The sequence below is a fragment of the Rhizopus delemar genome, genomic scaffold (genome assembly GCF_000149305.1).
Source record: "Rhizopus delemar RA 99-880 supercont3.1 genomic scaffold, whole genome shotgun sequence".
Classification (NCBI taxonomy): Eukaryota; Fungi; Mucoromycota; class Mucoromycetes; order Mucorales; family Rhizopodaceae; genus Rhizopus; species Rhizopus delemar.
The window spans coordinates 4,554,950-4,568,586 of record NW_027137827.1 but is presented as its reverse complement, the minus strand read 5'-3'; the positions used below and the strand labels follow the sequence as shown (position 1 = coordinate 4,568,586).

General features: G+C 33.2%; 6 protein-coding genes across 6 annotated transcripts; 2 read left to right on the top strand and 4 right to left on the bottom strand.

Moving 5' to 3' along the window:
* Positions 1–704: 704 nt before the first annotated feature.
* On the top strand, positions 705–1,888 carry RO3G_01763 (uncharacterized protein; the record flags this gene model as incomplete). The annotated part of the gene is made up of 5 exons (XM_067656354.1): positions 705–772; positions 826–1,024; positions 1,188–1,345; positions 1,399–1,745; positions 1,797–1,888. The coding sequence occupies 5 exons, from the start codon at positions 705–707 to the stop codon at positions 1,886–1,888; spliced, it is 864 nt and encodes a 287-aa protein (XP_067512455.1).
* A 789-nt stretch (positions 1,889–2,677) lies between these two features.
* RO3G_01762 (rhizopuspepsin-2) lies at positions 2,678–3,936 on the bottom strand (the record flags this gene model as incomplete). Its single annotated transcript, XM_067656353.1, has 2 exons — positions 2,678–3,522; positions 3,606–3,936. The coding sequence occupies 2 exons, from the start codon at positions 3,934–3,936 to the stop codon at positions 2,678–2,680; spliced, it is 1,176 nt and encodes a 391-aa protein (XP_067512454.1).
* A 2,435-nt stretch (positions 3,937–6,371) lies between these two features.
* Positions 6,372–6,635, bottom strand: RO3G_01761 (uncharacterized protein; the record flags this gene model as incomplete). Its single annotated transcript, XM_067656352.1, has 2 exons — positions 6,372–6,529; positions 6,584–6,635. 2 exons carry the CDS (start codon positions 6,633–6,635, stop codon positions 6,372–6,374), a joined length of 210 nt encoding a protein of 69 aa, XP_067512453.1.
* Positions 6,636–7,932: 1,297 nt separating this feature from the next.
* RO3G_01760 (uncharacterized protein) lies at positions 7,933–8,583 on the bottom strand (the record flags this gene model as incomplete). Its single annotated transcript, XM_067656351.1, has 4 exons — positions 7,933–8,046; positions 8,100–8,224; positions 8,289–8,473; positions 8,531–8,583. 4 exons carry the CDS (start codon positions 8,581–8,583, stop codon positions 7,933–7,935), a joined length of 477 nt encoding a protein of 158 aa, XP_067512452.1.
* A 2,160-nt stretch (positions 8,584–10,743) lies between these two features.
* Positions 10,744–12,003, top strand: RO3G_01759 (rhizopuspepsin-2; the record flags this gene model as incomplete). Its single annotated transcript, XM_067656350.1, has 2 exons — positions 10,744–11,074; positions 11,159–12,003. 2 exons carry the CDS (start codon positions 10,744–10,746, stop codon positions 12,001–12,003), a joined length of 1,176 nt encoding a protein of 391 aa, XP_067512451.1.
* A 239-nt stretch (positions 12,004–12,242) lies between these two features.
* Positions 12,243–13,383, bottom strand: RO3G_01758 (uncharacterized protein; the record flags this gene model as incomplete). The annotated part of the gene is made up of 5 exons (XM_067656349.1): positions 12,243–12,500; positions 12,551–12,672; positions 12,733–12,768; positions 12,998–13,093; positions 13,251–13,383. The coding sequence occupies 5 exons, from the start codon at positions 13,381–13,383 to the stop codon at positions 12,243–12,245; spliced, it is 645 nt and encodes a 214-aa protein (XP_067512450.1).
* Between the last annotated feature and the right edge of the window lie 254 nt (positions 13,384–13,637).

Below are 13,637 nucleotides of genomic sequence, written 5' to 3'. Positions count from 1 at the left end.
GGATAAAAACCTCCAGATACTCAACTGTAGTAACTTTACAATGCACCAAGATGAACCATCTTTGACAAATCAAGTAACAACGATTCATGATGAGTGAAGTAACCTAATCTTGAGACATGATCCTCTCTTTCTCTCTCTCTTTTTTTTTTTTTAAAAAAAAGAAGAAGCTAGAGAATTAAAGAAATAAGAGTAATAAGAAATTATTAAACTTTTACTTGAATGTTTCCAATGTAGTGTTGATAAAGAAGAAAGCAAAAGAAAAGGAAATGAATATTCTTTGGTTGACAACGTTTTATATTTGTATTTGTGTTACAATTAAAAAATGATTCGTACTCCTTGGAAATAAAATTTTGTCCTTTGTTACTTTTTTTTTTCTTCTTCTTTTTTTGAAATGGCATTCATACGGTCTAATACAATATTTGTTTCTATTTCACTCTTTTTTTTACCAGTTTTTTTATTATGTGCCGTACTGTGCTTACCGTTGATTACTTTTGCTATCAGTAAAATATTATTATTATATACAAAGAATAATTATCTTGTTAATATTTGTGATTTTAGTTGGACTGTATTTGAGTGCATGGATAATTTACTATTTCTATGCACAAACCGATAGTGAATTTAATATACCCTATCACCCAACAAGAGTTTTCAAGATTAATCTTATTTTATTGGGCCAATTATGGGGTTGGATGACTTATTTACCGATGTTTTTATCTTATTTGCATTGGAGATATTGGATAGTTGGATCACGTCGATTTAAAGAAATAGCGAGGTAAGTAGTGATAGAATCATTAAGATTAAATGATGTTTATAATATGATTATAGTATAGATATTCAGTATAGCCCTACAGGTTACCTCGATGTTTATCATCCAATCAAGAAAAAGCAGGCATCGCCCATCATTCTATTTGTTTATGGTGGTTCATGGTCTTCTGGGTCCAAATTACTCTATACTACCTTTGCCAATACATTACGTGAATTAGGTTATGTGGTTATTGTACCTGATTATAGAAAATACCCTGAAGTAAAAATAGATGCCATGTATAAAGATATAAGAGAGGCTATGAAGTGGGCATATAAGCATGCGAATGAAATCCATGGTGATCCTGACATGATTTACATGCTGGTGAGCAATACACATATCTGTTTACTCCCTAAAAAAGCAATCTTCTTATTTGATTTTATAGGGACACAGTGCTGGTGCACAGTTGATATCTCAAGTAGTTTTATCGGATGTAATTGAAAAAGCAAAATACAGCCAAATGTCATTCATGAACAAGAAACATGATCCAACCATTATTCATGAACCTTTTGACTTTTTACCTCAAATAGAAGGATTGTTACTGTAAGTCCCTGTTTATTACCAATCTATATGCAAAGTACTTATTCCGTGACAAGCTTCTCTGGTGTATATGATATTCAAAGACACCTTTCATTTGAAACATCAAGAGGCATCGAAAAGGTATCTGCCATGTCAAGAGTTATGGGTTCAACTGTGGAAGGATACAAGACCAATTCGCCACTTTGTTTGATTGAACGAAATGCATCCTTATTTACCAACGAGATAGTGGATCTGTGGCCAAGGATACTGCTATTGCATGGACAAAAGGATACCATCGTTGGTATGGATCAGTCAGCCAACATGTTTAATGCACTGGGTAGAGTGTTTCCTGCTGAACATAGAGATGATGTGGATGTTAGAATGAGATTATATAAACGTATGAATCACAGCGAACCAGTGACAGGTAATCAATGCTTATATAAAAGAGATCATTGCTAACCATTCATTTTTATAGCTTTGATGCCCGATTTATTTTCTAGAAAAAGCTTACAAAAGTCATTAATAAGAGATATTAAAGAGTTTATTGATATTCCTGAAGAAGATTGATAATAAAAACGCCAATATTGTTGTTACCCAATTGCTTTATTAGTGACTATTTTTGTCATTGGTAATTTTTTTTACCATCGTTCACTCATTAAAAGTATCTTTTGAGGGAATAATGGTTTTATTGTTTTGAATGTCTAACTGATCGTACTTATCACGATCACAAAACGGTGATTAACAATTATATTTTAAGATGAAGCTTGCATGTCTCTAAAGTGAACTAGGTATTCTAGACTTGTAGACTAGTAAAGGCAGTCGTAAATCATCTACAAACTGTCTTTATATCTTTTTATATAAAAAAATTCACTTTGTAGAGAAGCATAGATGTAAGTTAAATAATAAAAGAACAACAGGCCGATTCTACATGCTGGTCTAAACGAAAGAAAAGCTATGATAAGCATCTGTGTCATTAACCGAACTGTTTGAGGACAACATCCTAGTAAGTTTCTTAGTGTCTGTAAAGTAAAGTTACAAGTGCAATTTACGACTTATTACTCATCATATTCATCTTCTTTATCTAGAAAATGCTTATCATAACATTTTTTGTGAATACTCATCTTTTAATTAAAAATAACAATACTTTCTCCTTTTCTTTCCTATCAGTCTCATAACTTTTCATAAAGTAGTTAAAAAAAAAGCTTGGTGAAAAATAAAGTAAAGTTTTTTTTTAGCATAAACTACTGCTTTGTAAACCATATTGAAAGAATCTTAAGGTTTGTATATAGTAAGTAAATTATTTAATTTTTCAACAAATAATAATAATAGAATAAATAAAATAAAAATTCAAATAAATTAAGCAATGGGGGCGATTTGGACTTCAGGAACCTCTTGGTTAAAGACAACATAGTTGTTCTTCAAGAAGACATCACCAAAGATGGCAAAGTCATAATCACCATAACCAAAGCCTGCATAACAAGTGCTGCCATCTTGTTCAAAGACCAAGGAATCAGCGGGGACTTCAAAGGTAGAGGAACCGATAGAGAAAACAAGAGGTTTGAAGCTAGATGTATCACAGTCAATGGTATAGGTACCATCACCGTTATCGCTAGCACCATAGGATCTAGCAACGGCAGAGGCAACATTGTTGGGCAAGATCAAGAGAGTGGTACCAGTGTCAAGGATGGCACTGAAGGAACTAGAGACCTTGGATGAGCCGATCGTGGTACCCTTGATCGTGATACCATACCAACCATTGGAGTTGTCCACAGGGATCGTGGTCAAGGAACCGCTGTACTTGCTGGAATCATAGCCACCAAAGATGTATTCTCCTCCACCACCGTTGCTTTCCTTACCGAGATAGACACCAAAGATGGGCTTGCTGATCAAGCCCTGACTGATCAAATTGTCCACAGGGGTCTTGACACCACGGACGGTCGTGATGGTGTCAAATCCAAGACCGAGGAGACCATCCGAGGGTCCACTTTGGAAACTGGTAGCTTCACGTTTGGCTAATTCGATAGTTTGTTTGGTGATCTTGAGGCCGCCTAAGGTGACAGTATCTGTACCCAAGATACCGCTAGCACTAGAGCCATCACCGTAAGAGATAGACCATGTACGGCCATCTTTAGCATAGGTGCTGGATTGATTGGGGTTGTACTTGGTTTGAGAGCTACCACAGTTGGTACATAAAGTAGAAGCTAAGAAGAAAAAAAAAAAAAAAAAAAAGGTATAGGTTAGATATATATATATATACACTCTAAAGCAGGCTCAATTGACTTACCAAACCACAAATCAGAGGAACCAGTATCAAAGTCAAGTTTGAGAGTCACGCCAGGTGTACCAACAGTGACTTTACCATAGTATTCAATATCATTGTAGTAATCAGTGACAGGAACAGAACCAGTGCCTTCAGTAGAGGTGGAATTGGAAGAAGAAGTGGTTCGGAAACGATGATACTTGGCAAGGGCCTTTTGAATGGCATTCTTAGCACTAGGCTTATAGTTTGTGTTCTTGGTCAAAGGAATGCTGAGCTTCTTGCCACTGGGAGCAGCTTCAGTAGCGAGTGCCATGAAGGCAAGAGCCACACAAGAGGAAATCAAGGTCAACTTCATTGTATAAAAAAGAAGAGAAGAATTGGAGATGATGGGAAGCAAGTAGAGAGAAAAAGAAGGGTCCTTTTTATATGAAATGCATGTCTTGATTTTTCAATGATTTGTATATCCGCTTTATCATTATCTGTAAATAGAGATAGCGAATGGATGAGGACGAGTAAGCGAGAGAGAGAGAGAGAGAGAGAGAGAGAGAGAGAGAGATATGGGAAGAATATGTGTATATGTGCGTGTGTAATTAAAAGGATGTTTCCTTATTTATTACTTTTTAACCGAATATAGAAACCTTGTAAAAAAAAAAAAAAAAAAAAAAAAAAACTTGTACCCTTTCAGCATAAATGAAATATGAAAGTATGTGTTATGTGTAATGTTGCAAACTCGATTATTAAACCGATCGCTCTTTTTTTTTTGAAATTCACTAAATAAAGAAATAATGTCCTTTATGCGAAAATGTAATACAATAATAAATTTGTGATTATCAATTTTGTTCATGTGCACATGTAGATCTTCCCTATGTTATTGTGTGAGGCCAGCTGTTACACGCCTTATCTTCTTTTTTGTCGAACTTTATCGCATCTTAGTATTCATTTTAGACGTGATTGTTCTGTGAGACACTTGGAAAACACAAAAATAAATTTGGGTACACCTCATTTAAGATTCCGTGATAGTGCAATGCTTGTTAGCACTGTCACTTTAAGGACAAACTTCCCATTCCTTGTGTACTATAATAGTAGCAAGATCCATTTTAGGAAGGTTGCGTGATAGTATGTGCGCATCATATTAGCTTTAATGGTTACTATACAAAATATAGAGTTGCATGATCTAGCTAATGTGTACTGTAAAAGCAATGCATATGTCTTTCATACGCTACAAATATTAATTTCGAAAGCATAATCAAGTCCATTCAGCTTGCTGTTGCATTTTTTTTTATTTTATTTTTTATTCATACAATATTTGGGCTGATGAGAAATACTAAATGTATAGTATGATCCATTCAAAAAGCCTAAAGTTAGGGTGAACTGTTTTCAATCCCCTCCCCAAATGGACTAATTTGATGGGTATGCTGTTGATAATATTTCTTTTCATTTATATGTATTCCTATCTCCTATAATGTCGAATATATTCAATAAAAGTATATAAACCAAAAAGCATCCAATGCCTGGATTGGCAAAGTTTTTACACTGACAATGAGACCTTGTTCTTAGTAATAAAGTGAATGTTAAGTACGCGGATACTTTATAGCTTATGTTGCTTCCGGACTTAAATTGTCAAAGAATTTCAGAGGATTTGAAAAGATATAGCTTTTGTTTTTAGTATAGAACTTTGTTATTTTTCTCATATGAATTATAAGAAAATTTATATGGAATTATTCTTATGAGTTAAAATTGTATTTCCAAGGATATAATAACAGCTTAAATGTTTCAAATTCGGTTGATATTTAAAGTATTTGACAAAGAAGTTATAGACTAACAGCAAGATTGAAACAACCCATTTTCACGTTTCTGGCTTCAATATGCATCTAACTATGTGATATTTAGTTCTTTATTCAACAAGTGTCTTAAGTCGTTTGTATATCTTTTCTCTTTTCTTCTTTGTTGCAATTCATAAAAAGAATTGCTCTAGTAAAATAAGCTATTTGTATTTGAAGGGATGCATTTGAATGAAAGCTACTTAATCTAAATAATAACCCATCAATCAGACTACAAGGATTGGAAAATGTTTTTATGGAAATTAATGAAAAATAAAAGGCTAAAGCAAGTAAAAACCAAAGAATGCCCTTAAATTTTGGCTTTGTAAATTCTCAAAAGGTGTCTGAAACAAGCCCTACGCAACTTTTAAAGAGTAAGATCGAGTTTAAAGCTTGATAACGATTATCATAATTAGTCAACTACAGTACAATCTGATGAGCTCTGCTACAATTATTAATGAAAACTAACAGATTAAATATTCAGAGCGATTTATTATTACTTTTAAGGCAATTGTAAGGAAATGAGAAAAGCGTCGCTTCCTTAGGGTCCATTAGTTTTATTCAGTTTGATCATTCTTACTTTTATTGGCAAAGTATCATTGTAGCATTGAGTATAGATATGCTTGAAAAATTAAAACAAACAACAAGATTTGGAAGTTATTGATTTGAAACAGACATTTTTTCTCTGATGAATTGTAACAAAATAAAATTTGGACGGTTTAACTTCAAAAATATTATAATAAGATTGTTGTTTGGTCCATATACTGGGATTCTTGATTGAGTAAAGGTGTTGTAGAAAATGAACCGTAGTTTCCTATCGTTTTAGGCGACTTTGATTACGACTTACATAGAGACTGTCTTTCATATGCTTAGATCTATATGCTTCATCCCAAAATGGACCAGCCACTGCAAGTTTTTTGGTTGCAGTATTAAACTCCTTTAAAGGGTAACGATATGGTAAGTCAGAAGTTTAGTTGGGGTTTCGAGTTTGTGGTTGCCGTTGTGAAAAGTACTTTGTATTTGGCTTTTCGGATTTGAAAATTGTCAATTCCAGTTCTTGCTGCAATTTCTGAATAATGTATTGAATAATTTTCATGAGAGTTTGTATATTGTCTAGGTGACTATCAGCTATAGTATGAACATTGTCGATATGCTTTATCAACGCTATCAAATAGCATTTACCATAATTGACGCAATAGAATAAAAATTGTCGGATCTGAATTATTAAATCCATGTCTTTAAAAGTGATCTTACGAATTAAACACTCATGTTTATCTATAAATTTTATCATCATATAACTAAACTCCTCTGAGGATAAAGTAATGTTTCAATGATTCCTAAAGACTATTAGAATCCATAAACATTAGTCGTCTCTCAAAATTGTTGAAATTAACTGTTGGTCGTAGTTTTGTTCTATTTACTTCTTGCGAGCTGGTGTAATAAATAGCATGAGAGCTATCGCAATTTATTTCGAATTTCCGCAAATTGATACTGAGTGCTGTATGAAGATAAGGTTCAATTTTGCAAGACATAATACAAGCATTTATCTCTTATGTATTAGTATGTAAAAAAAATAAATAAAAAATACAATTTTCAATAGCAAACCCTATTAAATGTGCAATAGAAAATATGAAATGTAAGGTTTACTACATATTATGATTTCCTAACTTTTACGTGCATTTTTTTTTTTTTCTTTAAAGCTATCAGTTGAAACTGTGTATGAATTTTTTTGTAGGAACGCACAGATGTATTAGAATTAGGTAAGCTAATTTATTCTAAGTTTATTTCTGAAAAAAGAAAAAAGATCTAATGCAGGCAACAGCAACAAAAAAAAAAGGAAATATAGGGAAAATAAATCCCATTTTTCTAATATTCCTGAGCTCATTTGCTCTATACATTGGCATATTTACCACTTTTGCGTTAATGCTGAATTCTTCTTTCATTGTTTTATTCTTTAATGAGAGAAGCCTAAGTATTACGAAATCGAGTATAAAGATTAGAAAACGGATAAGAAGCTTTATTACTTAATGATATGAATTACAATGCAAAATAATGTAAATTAAAGCAAAGATGATCTTAAGAAAGAATGCGTAATAGTTGCTGGTATTGTTTGAGGGGAAAAAAAAATAAATACTGGGAATAAATTTGAACTTTAAAGCATTAGAACTTTCCAACTTATACATAACATGTGTAAAAATACAAACTCTTTATCTGTACGTATATAATCTTTAGTTATTTTATGCTTTTTTGTGAATTTTTAAGAGCTTTAAAGTACTCGGTGATACGTTTTTTATCTTATTTTGTCCAATTACAATAATCACAGCGTAATATCTCTAGAAAGTTGTACAAATAAATTCTTTTAACAGCAGCATAAATGCCTAGTTATTCATTTCAAACTATTCAAAATAAAATGACCAAAATCAGCTACTGACTTAAATTATAAAATGATCCATCAAATATCAGTTGTTAAAAAACAGGAGATATTGAAAAAAAGTTTATTGTAACTGTATGAAGAAGCATATATAAAGTAACTATGACTTCAACAATTCTTCTCTTTCTAACACTTCTTTGTCTAACTTAATCAATATAGTTGTTCTCTGTGGGAAGCCATCTATAGGCACTGTATGTGCTGTTACTCGTGCAGGCTAACGCAATGTAAGTCTATTACTCACAAACTATACTTTCCTATTGTACTTACAAACTGACATCCATCCAATACCGCCTCTACAATGCCAGCCACAAATGCATTACAGTTTAGTTGAGATAATTCTTTTGGTACAGAAATGTATTTTGTAAGAATAGGCTCGTTGTCTGAAATCATATCTATTCTTGGATAATAATAAACAAAATTATATATATTAACAGTCTCTTAATACATATTACTTACATTCGTCTTCATTTTCAGTACTTTTTTCAAGCGAATCAGCTTGCTTTCCAAAAAGTGCTTTCCAAACTGTACTGTGAATAAAATAAAGAATGCCCAATACTTTTGTTTCCCTTTTTGATACTTTCTCTCTCCAAGTTAATAGCTCAAGCATACGAAAACCTACTCGATATCCAAACTCGTTGAGCCTTTATAAAAAAAGTTAATCTTATGTACACGTATTTTTCCACGCTTTTTTGTTTTACTTTCTTTCTAAATCTTGAATACCATTGACTCTTTTTTGTGCATACTGTAGCATTTCAGAAAACAAAAAGGTTTGAGCACTCAAACTAATCTTTTAAAGTAAATTTTCCCTAATTAGATTTTTCTTTTTGAATTGTTTTCTATCATTATTACCTCTGTTCCTCGACTTTTGTTCAAATTCTTTTCAAGTATGCTTTTCGTTTTAACCGTTCGGTGGTCACTATAGATAGAGGATTGCATAGAAGAACGAGGTACTGACTCACTCATCTTTTTTTTCTAGTTCTTTTTTTTTTTAAAAAAAAAAAGGATAACACGGCACTGCTGTATTTTTGTTTCGCAACTGTGTACTCTCTATCCAATCATATTCGTTTATAACGTTTTTACTCTAGACCGCTATCATTCATTTAATGCAAGATTCAGGTACTAATTCATATAAAACAGAAAAGTGTATTATAATGCATAACAAAACTAATAAGTTTTATGATTCTTTCTCTTGATGCTTGTATTCATTACAAGTTTACAAAAAAACCTTTCCTTTCGGCTAGCATTTGATGTCATTGACAATACAGTTCCTCTTTTTTTAGTATGATGAGTTATTAAACATCAAACATTGTCAAAGAAAAAAGCAACAGCAGAAGGTAAAAATAACTTCAATCAAATATTTTAGTACATTAAGGACACTTTAAATACTCAATATCAAAAGCATAAAAAGGCACGCTTACAAAATGATATGAGTATAAGATAAGATGCGTGTTGGCATATCTGCGCTCATCAAAGCTTGGCGAGATGGTGTTTCGTTCCATTAAACCTTGAAAAGGATGATATTTATTGCTTTATCGCTAATATTACATCGGCTTTAAAGTTAGGCAGAAGAGAATTCTAAGCTTTTTAGTATACAAAACCCAAAAATAGGCGGAAACTATAATAAAAGCAATCATAACTTGTTTAACATTCATTAATACTATAATGCTAACAACAATCATACTAAAAATAAAAGATCTGGGTCATGTTCAATGACGGTTTTAAAACAAAAAAGATTGCTTTAGTGCGTAAGAGTAAATAGTAATTACCACAGCAATTCATCCAGATTACATTGAGACGTATATATACACAGTATTTCTGTAAAGCTCATTAGAAAGACAAATTCATTAGAATAGTCTGCTTAATTACAAAAAGAAAGCAAAACGATTGGTCAAGCACCACGTATAAAACGCAAAAAGATAGGACGTATCTTTAGAAATCAATGTGCTTAGTGATACCTTGTGTACTTCATAACCTATTTTGTGTCTGAAATACTGTTGTTACTTGTAAATTTTTTTAAAAGAAACAGAGCCTTATTTTATTTACAAAGTTAATACTTTCGCTTTAAAATATTTGTATTAAAAAGTCAATAAAGCAAAACTGACTTCAATAATGAGAAAAGGGAGCATGAAACCTGTTATTCGGGTAGCTTATCACAGAAAATCAAATTGCATACATCCCGTCCTATTGAAACGCATAAAAGTTATGCAATGAATGTAACATAGTACTCATGCAGTAAAAGATGCTAAATTGAACTTGCTTACATGACAATTTAAAATTAATGAAACATGTTACACTGATTTCTCACACAAATCATACTAAATAATAATCAGGGTGTGCCGTGCAACCAGATAGTTTACATACTATCAGTGTATAAAATAGTAACCTGACGTTCCAACTCAATAAACACACGTATTTCACCAAATCATACTCGTGTTACACTTTCAGAAGAACCTGGTATTTTTTTTTCCGTATGAAGGACATTATTTCTTTATTTAGTGAATTTCAAAAAAAAAAGAGCGATCGGTTTAATAATCGAGTTTGCAACATTACACATAACACATACTTTCATATTTCATTTATGCTGAAAGGGTACAAGTTTTTTTTTTTTTTTTTTTTTTTTTTTACAAGGTTTCTATATTCGGTTAAAAAGTAATAAATAAGGAAACATCCTTTTAATTACACACGCACATATACACATATTCTTCCCATATCTCTCTCTCTCTCTCTCTCTCTCTCTCTCTCTCTCTCGCTTACTCGTCCTCATCCATTCGCTATCTCTATTTACAGATAATGATAAAGCGGATATACAAATCATTGAAAAATCAAGACATGCATTTCATATAAAAAGGACCCTTCTTTTTCTCTCTACTTGCTTCCCATCATCTCCAATTCTTCTCTTCTTTTTTATACAATGAAGTTGACCTTGATTTCCTCTTGTGTGGCTCTTGCCTTCATGGCACTCGCTACTGAAGCTGCTCCCAGTGGCAAGAAGCTCAGCATTCCTTTGACCAAGAACACAAACTATAAGCCTAGTGCTAAGAATGCCATTCAAAAGGCCCTTGCCAAGTATCATCGTTTCCGAACCACTTCTTCTTCCAATTCCACCTCTACTGAAGGCACTGGTTCTGTTCCTGTCACTGATTACTACAATGATATTGAATACTATGGTAAAGTCACTGTTGGTACACCTGGCGTGACTCTCAAACTTGACTTTGATACTGGTTCCTCTGATTTGTGGTTTGGTAAGTCAATTGAGCCTGCTTTAGAGTGTATATATATATATATCTAACCTATACCTTTTTTTTTTTTTTTTTTTTTCTTCTTAGCTTCTACTTTATGTACCAACTGTGGTAGCTCTCAAACCAAGTACAACCCCAATCAATCCAGCACCTATGCTAAAGATGGCCGTACATGGTCTATCTCTTACGGTGATGGCTCTAGTGCTAGCGGTATCTTGGGTACAGATACTGTCACCTTAGGCGGCCTCAAGATCACCAAACAAACTATCGAATTAGCCAAACGTGAAGCTACCAGTTTCCAAAGTGGACCCTCGGATGGTCTCCTCGGTCTTGGATTTGACACCATCACGACCGTCCGTGGTGTCAAGACCCCTGTGGACAATTTGATCAGTCAGGGCTTGATCAGCAAGCCCATCTTTGGTGTCTATCTCGGTAAGGAAAGCAACGGTGGTGGAGGAGAATACATCTTTGGTGGCTATGATTCCAGCAAGTACAGCGGTTCCTTGACCACGATCCCTGTGGACAACTCCAATGGTTGGTATGGTATCACGATCAAGGGTACCACGATCGGCTCATCCAAGGTCTCTAGTTCCTTCAGTGCCATCCTTGACACTGGTACCACTCTCTTGATCTTGCCCAACAATGTTGCCTCTGCCGTTGCTAGATCCTATGGTGCTAGCGATAACGGTGATGGTACCTATACCATTGACTGTGATACATCTAGCTTCAAACCTCTTGTTTTCTCTATCGGTTCCTCTACCTTTGAAGTCCCCGCTGATTCCTTGGTCTTTGAACAAGATGGCAGCACTTGTTATGCAGGCTTTGGTTATGGTGATTATGACTTTGCCATCTTTGGTGATGTCTTCTTGAAGAACAACTATGTTGTCTTTAACCAAGAGGTTCCTGAAGTCCAAATCGCCCCCATTGCTTAATTTATTTGAATTTTTATTTTATTTATTCTATTATTATTATTTGTTGAAAAATTAAATAATTTACTTCTTTTCTCCTATCTTAACATGTCAGAAATACAAATGAAGTGAATATGAAATTGAGAAATCTTCTACTTGCTTATGTTGTTTTCTTTCCACATTCAAATACACATTATGGAATTCTATTAAATATAATATTATTTCGGTTCCATTATGTTTAGCTCTACCCATATCTACTGGAGTTAAAGGTAATAATCGTCCTTTTCCAACAATTCAAAATTGCAAATGGAATCAAACACCCAATTTTTTAATATCAGTGTCTTTTCAGGGAATTTTTCTTTCAATTCTTGTCTTTTAAGTTCAGGTTCATCGCTGCAAACAATGATTTCTTTACAATTATCTTCAATGATGCCTCCACCTACAAGGATGCATTTTTCTACGTGTCTTTGCAAGTTGTCATCAACTACACATAATTTAAGTCCTTTGAATAAGTTAGGTTTCTATCAGGGAAGAAAGTAAGTCTCAACTCTAAAATCTTTATTTTTGTTACCTTGGATTCTTTATTTTTTCTGGCCTTTTCAGGGGCACCCGTGCGCCCCATTTCTTTATCTCCACTAATTTCGTATCTACTTTCTGGAATAGGATAGCCTTTCTTTATAGAGTTCTCTAACCCTATAAGGACGCATGCTCATTTAATATATTTTCTATAAATGCATATCTTATAGCTCTTACATTGTTCATTTACAACATAACAACCATATAAAATACCTAAATAATATGTTAAGCTACGATCAACAATATTATGTTTATCTAAGTAAAGATGAGTCTTCCTATATATTTTCCACAATAAGTAACAAAAACCTGCTGGCAACACAACATGCGTCATCTGGCTATTCACTTTATCTACAAAAGACATATGTGGTATATTCAATTCCTGCTAGTGATATGAATAATGATTTCAAATTATTGTTTACATGCACACTTACTGGCCTTTCACCCTTTTTCAGTATTTTGCATTCTTTTTGTATTTGTGGTGCTGACAAGTCACTTTCTTCAGTTTCCGCTGCATGCCTTTCTTTCTCTCTTTCTTGCGCTAAGAAATTAAAAGAATAAGTTGTGTTTTGTAAAAAAGGATTAAACAATACCATTTTTTATATCCATTGACGTCACAAGTGTTTTGTCCCCTAAACTAGTCGCTAATAACAAGTATTATGACATGTCACTGGCTCTTTTTTTATAACTATTGTTACCTGCAGATAAATGCGTCAGTTCATCGATGAGATAATCTTGCTTCATTTTTATAAATTCCTCTATAATCACGTCTAGAGTTGCAACCGGGTATAACTGATTTTCTTTCACTGATTGATTACAAAGTGGACACATTTGTTTTTGCTGAATCTTTTTTATTATGCACTCGTTACAAAATATATGTGAGCAAGAAGTCGAGGTAGGTTGCTTAATTATTGATAGGCTAAGTCATGTCATTAAACAAGTTAAGACGTGAAGCTATATATATTTATACCATATGGGACACTGTAGCTCCCTTTCCATACATTTTAATATGTTTACTATTGGTTCATTCATTTCTTTTACTTTCGATAAAAAAAAAAAGACGCGCCTGGCGGTTATATAGAAAA